The sequence below is a fragment of the Pyrus communis genome, chromosome 16 (genome assembly GCF_963583255.1).
Source record: "Pyrus communis chromosome 16, drPyrComm1.1, whole genome shotgun sequence".
Taxonomy (NCBI): Eukaryota; Viridiplantae; Streptophyta; class Magnoliopsida; order Rosales; family Rosaceae; genus Pyrus; species Pyrus communis.
Genome location: NC_084818.1, coordinates 3,424,331 through 3,430,376, shown reverse-complemented (window position 1 = coordinate 3,430,376; position 6,046 = coordinate 3,424,331). Strand labels below are relative to the sequence as shown.

The window sequence follows — 6,046 nt, the reverse complement described above, 5'->3', positions numbered from 1 at the left end:
ATGTTCAAAATCAATTACAAAAGGATCAAACACACTACTTTGACAGTTGACTTAACTCATATGTGATATCTGTCTTGTAATTCTCTAATAGTTGTTTAGACCAATCACGGAGGCCTTGTTCCTTTCCTTATTTCCTAGCAAGCATTCCCATTCCTTCTAAAATTCTGTTTCTCTTTACTCCTTCAGGGTTCCACTCTTTGTTTAATTAATTAATTAATTGGCGATTAACTATAATTAAACTCCTTTACCAGCCGTGTTCCCTCCAAAAACTTATGTTTCCCTCCCTCCACCCCTCTATTTCTGGCACACAGAAAACTTGAGCTTTTCCATCACCATTTTCTCCATTCTCTTTTTTCCTGAAATTCTGTTGGATTCCCAGCACTTTCACCCAAATAGCAACCAACACTTTTTATCTGGCTTCAACTCACCAACTCACTTCCAATCTCTCACAATTTTAAACCCCAAAACCCGAAAATTAAAACCCATTAAAAAGTCCCAAACTTTCCCGGGAAAATTTCCCGCACAAACCCAGATTCCGCCTCCGGTGCTCCATCACCAAGCTCATCTTCTCCTGGATCGCAATCCTCCTCACCATACTCTTCTTCTTCTTCCTCAGAACCCCATCTTCCAACTCCACCGCCGTGTCCTCCCCAGCCTCCCCGCCTGGGAAAACGTTGTCGTCCAGTCTGCAAAACCCCTCGCCAACTCTACCACTGGCGCCGCCGTGCTGATCTCCTCCGCTACAATGGGATCTTTGTGTTGGACGCAAACATAAACGATTCCGAGAAACTCGTGAAACTTTACCGGTTGGTGAAATTCACCACCGTCGTCCACCTGGCTGCGCAGGTTGGCGTTCAGAAACGCAGCCTCGTACGTCCACAGCAACATCACCGGATTCATGAAGGGTTTTTCAGTAGCGGCAGTCACGGCAGTGGAGCGCCAGTACCGGGGGAAGGTGGCGAGGCTAGCGCAGCTTAGGGTTTTCAACCTCAGGAACACGTTGTCTCTGCCGTTTAATGAGGTTGTGGGGATTTTGGAGAGGTTGCTTGGGGTGAAGGCAACGAAGGTTGTGGTGCCGATGTCGAGAACTGGGGACGCTTTATTTACTCATATGCTAATGTAAGCTTGGCAAGGAGGAGCTAGACAAGAGTACTTGATTAACCAGATGTTCGAAGATTAGATGTCTAATACAAAACTAAATCATCCAAAACTCCGAATAAGTACATTTATAAGTTCATGTGGAATATGTAATCAGGTAAATTATGCAGAGCTTATCATAATCTTGCTTCTTGGTAACGAGAACGAAGCGTGTCTTGATAATCTTGCTTCATTCTCGCGACCAGAAAACAAGACTTGGATTATACAAATGAATAGACAAAGGAGGAACACAATGACAACCATTTGAAAGACATTCGAACAGAATGAGGCAAAATGTAGAAACAGTTAGCATAAACACCAACCAGATTCAATTGAAGATTTCAATCTCTTAATTCTTTACCACCGCGTAATTGACATAAACATATAAATCGAAGGAAACAAAGCTTAGGCGTCTTGCAAAAAGTACTTCTATTAAATGATGAAATAGGCTCCGGTGTGCATATCCATACCAAAATCTCAGCTCAAGAAATTGCAAACGCTACAAAGTCTTTAAAACAAAAATTAAAATAGAACAGACAAGCTCATTATCCAAATAACTAGGAAAGCTACTCTGAAACGGGTAGACAGTTTAAGAGTCGGCGATAGTAACCTCCACTTCGACGCCAGGTTCAATTGTGATGGAAGTAATTTGCTTGACAACATCAGGTGAGCTGAACAGGTCGATAACCCTCTTGTGGACACGCAACTCAAATCTATCCCATGTGTTGGTACCTGAACATCACAAACCATAATTTGAAGTTAAACAAGCTGGAAAATGCAAATGAGAAAAACTATACTTCAAAAATGCAACATCCATAACGACATCATTCAACGATCCGTGAGTTAACTACAAATACAAATTTCAGACTGAAACATACCTTCACCGCAAGGGGACTTCCTGGTGGTAATGTTCAGAACCTTGGTTGGCATCCTCACGGGTCCCTTCACCCTCAGGCGCTTGTCCTTGGCACCACGAACCAGATCAGTGCAAACTGTAAATAAACTAGATGTCAAACCAACAGTCTAACAGGATACTCGGTATGCAAATCAAAACTCTTAATAGTCTAAACAAGCTTCAAACAGAAACAATGGATAAACCCATTTCCACGGCGTCACACAACTAATCGCTTCTAAATTGAAATTGAATAACCTGTATGTTATGCTCAGAAAACCCAAAACATTCCGAGAAATTAAGACGCCAATTCGGGCTGATCAACAAAGTATCGCACTGGTCACTCACGACACATACAAAATAAAATACCAAGCAACAAGCAAAAACTTTTCTATGAACTTTAATTTGCACTGATAAATTGGTTTTAGCTAGCAGAAATAAGGACAATTTCAAACGAACAATTACTCAAAAATTAATACGAAATACGATGAACTGGCAGAAATTAAATGCAAAACAATGAGCAAAAGGTGAGACCTTTCTCGAGATTCTTGACGTTCTTGGAGGAAAGAGTGATCCTGATCTTGTGGATCTGCTCCTGTGACTCCTCCAGTCCCGGCTTCGTTGGTTTCATCGCTGCGTACGCCATTTTTCTTCAATCTAACTCTTCGCTTTCCTACATAATCAAAACAATAACCAACAGATTAATAAAAAAACTTACAGCTAAATTATAAAAAATGGGGACTAAAAATTACTCGATTTCACTCACTCTTGCTGGAATGATTGAAACAAATAAACAGTGATAGTTAGAGAGAGAAATCAAGAGAGATAAAGCAAGATAGAGAGAGCAGAAGGGGGTGGACCTTGGTGGCTACGGGGGTGAGGAAGGCGCTGCGGGGCTGCGGTACGTCTCTCTGAGCGATGGGAGGAAGGAGGCAGTGTTTGTGAGAGATTATAAAGGGGGCATTAGGGTTTTTGCCATGTCTGACAGGAGGACGGGTCGGGTTGAAGATTTTTAAGGCGAGGGTCACATCATATGAGATCGGCCCAAACTATATTTCTTGGTTGGCCCAAAGACATTTATAAAGGTTACCTAAAATAAAATGAGATATCATTCCATCGGTATATCAAGTATGAAGAGTTTTCGTACTTCAATCATTATCTCGCCACTTGGTTTTAAAAGAAACTTACCTACAAGCAACACTCAAAGTCAATCTCGGACTTATGTGTTTTTTACTTTTTCACATGGCAACGTGACTGATTTAAGATACACCGCACTACATCCCTGGCGCATTAAGTTCTCAAGTTGAGCTCAAAGTGGCTTTAGTTTTGTTACGTTATTTTTAAATAAAAAACTTAGGGCTCTAAAAGTATGAGAAACAAGACATTTTAAATTGACAAAATCTACTTCAAGAATGTCACTAGTTTAATCCCATGATTTATTAGATTTTTCTCAACTTGGCGTTTTATTTGACTTGGGTTTCTTAGAAAACCTGTAAATCAAGCGCAAAAATGTACCAAAGGAATCCATGGGTAATTTTCCATGAAGATACCACAAACACACACCAAAGAATACATAGAAAGGGATCAAGGTACTTTGTCACAAAATCCCTAGTCCTGTGATGTCACAGACTAACAGAGTTAGAACAATTTGTTTGCATATACAGCAAGATTCGAGCGCATAACAAGAAAGTGACACGGGTTAAAGGCAGCACTTGAATGAGATGAAACTTGAAAGGAGAAAGAATTTTAATGGCGGCCATTGTCCGTCTCATGCTCCATTTCTTCTGCATCCTCAAAGCGTTGATCGTTGATCTGAAGCTGCAACGGAGATGAAAATGCGATCAGTATAAAGGGACCAATTCTGTAGCAGTATTAACTGGATACTCAAAGGCTTACCTCAAGCACGGTACGAGCTAGGTCATGATCCCCGTTAGATTGACCAATTGAGTTTGAAGGATTTTGAAGAATAGGCCACTCAGAATCGTCCCCTGAAAATACCGCCACATTCAAAACAAAGACATCATACAATATAGAAGATTTTATATTAGATATATTGCCACATGACTTGAGATAAATGTTCCATGGTGCATTACATACCAACTGCCTCATCTTCCAACTGATCGGCACTAAAAATCCAATTATGCTCTTCTTCCCCTTCTGAAGATCAAAAGCATAATAGTAGGGTGCAATGAAGCAAACGTAACGAATATCATTCAAAAAAACAAAATAAGTAAAAGAAAAATAACCGGGGAATTGAAAAAACTGTACTAACCTTGAATTGGTTCTGGATTAAGCTCAGCACACTCGCAAAATACCTCAAACAGAGAATCCACTGCCACACAAAAAACAAGAAGCTAGTACCCCTCACCAGAGAAATTCTAACAAAATCAAGACAATAGAGAGAGAGAGATACACTGGTTAGGATCTGAAGGAACGAGCCTCATCTCTGTGACCTTGGATAAATCTAAGTCACCATTGCATTCTGAATCCGAACCATCAGACTCATCCTCGTCATCCTCAGTTTCAATCTATAATGTTCAAAACCTTAATCAGAAAACCAATGCACAAAAGAAACTGTGAAATTACATATTGAAGTTAATGACCGGTCAGGAGACATAGGGCCGATGTATGGTAAAGACACAACCATGAATACAAAACTAAGCAAGCAAGTGATTCTTGTGTAATATATATCTCATTCGCACAATATGTAAAGAATGTTCTTAATGATTGCAGAATTGATCTCAGAACATCATTCTAAATTTATTCAGAGTTCATATAGCACAAGCAAAAAGAATTGATAAAGAAATCGAAAGAACAAATAAAGAGGTTAGTGTTCAGAGAACATGATAAATTTCCCTTACAAACTGAAGTTTCACACCACGCAATTAGGACGAAGTACACTTCCGACAAGATAAAAAGTCCATATTGCTGCTGGAGTGCATTGATAAATATGAAAACATGTACCTGAGTGTATAAACAAGGAGAGGTGTAGGCCTCTGGGTCTCTGGATACAGCGTGCAGTGATATAGACAAGAAGTCCACCGCATAACCTTTCGCCTTGTCAGTGTCACTCAACCAAATCACTTGCCTGCAGAATCCCAACCGTTCAAATGGATTCTAATTTATCTGTGGGAGCGGGGTGGGGGAATTTGACCAACCCTTTCAAATGGATTCAATCCCGGCAAACAGTTTAAATTAATGAAAGAGAAAATGACGTACTTGGTGGAGATATATAGAGTGCCAGGGAACTCAGAGGGCTGATTACCGAGGACAATAGAAACACCAGGCTGAACGTGCATCAGCTCCTCACCATTCACCGCATCCAGAACTGGTTCATCAACACCGTTTCTTTCAACTCGAGCAGTGAATTCTTTAATCCCTGCTACCATTTTGCTTGCTCACTCGGGTTTCTTCCTTTGCTTTTTCAAAACAAAAAATGATGTTCATAGACAGCACATGATCACTAAATTACTCCAATAAATTGTAATATACATACACACACACACGCGCGCGCGCGCGCGCGCACACACATTGCATATAGATTAACATGCATACTTACGAGCCACTAATTCATCACAAAGAAGCAATTAATCAACTTAAACAAACTAATCTGCAACCCATATGAGTCGTTCAAGTTAACCAATAAAATGGGAGCGGTCAAGCAAAGTAAAAATGGGCAATTTGATTCTTATATTTTCCCACCAATTTTCTCAGAAACCAAACAGTAAAACTAACGGGAAAACCATCGAACCCCCAAGGATTGAATTTTATTCAAAATTATCGGAACAATGAACAATGAATGAACAGCAATACAAACCGATTTACAGAAATATAAAGCAAGATGAATTCAAACAAAAAAAAAAAAAAAAAAAACAAATCAGATGGGTGAGGATGATTTGGTACCTGGGAAGAGACACTGACTTCGATTTCTTTGATTTTCTAGGGTTTTACTAATTTTTTTCTTTCAGGGTTTAAAGCGCCAATTTTTTTTTCTCAACCCAAAAACCGCCACTTTTT

General features: G+C 39.9%; 2 protein-coding genes across 4 annotated transcripts; both read right to left on the bottom strand.

Moving 5' to 3' along the window:
• Positions 1-1,548: 1,548 nt before the first annotated feature.
• On the bottom strand, positions 1,549-3,004 carry LOC137720202 (small ribosomal subunit protein uS10y). Its single transcript, XM_068459240.1, has 4 exons — positions 2,890-3,004; positions 2,564-2,702; positions 2,016-2,129; positions 1,549-1,869 (listed from the first exon to the last, which is right to left on the bottom strand). Exons 2-4 carry the CDS (start codon positions 2,673-2,675, stop codon positions 1,727-1,729), a joined length of 369 nt encoding a protein of 122 aa, XP_068315341.1. The 5' UTR covers positions 2,676-2,702; positions 2,890-3,004; the 3' UTR covers positions 1,549-1,726.
• A 556-nt stretch (positions 3,005-3,560) lies between these two features.
• LOC137721153 (chloride conductance regulatory protein ICln-like) lies at positions 3,561-6,046 on the bottom strand. Of its 3 annotated transcripts, none has more exons than XM_068460261.1 (8): positions 5,933-6,046; positions 5,249-5,448; positions 4,994-5,117; positions 4,443-4,557; positions 4,302-4,361; positions 4,127-4,186; positions 3,926-4,017; positions 3,561-3,847 (listed from the first exon to the last, which is right to left on the bottom strand). In XM_068460261.1, exons 2-8 carry the CDS (start codon positions 5,416-5,418, stop codon positions 3,776-3,778), a joined length of 693 nt encoding a protein of 230 aa, XP_068316362.1. In that variant the 5' UTR covers positions 5,419-5,448; positions 5,933-6,046; the 3' UTR covers positions 3,561-3,775. The 3 variants fall into 3 exon arrangements, with proteins under 3 accessions (XP_068316362.1, XP_068316364.1, XP_068316363.1); XM_068460263.1 differs by having other exon boundaries at positions 4,127-4,183; XM_068460262.1 differs by having other exon boundaries at positions 5,249-5,443; positions 5,933-6,034.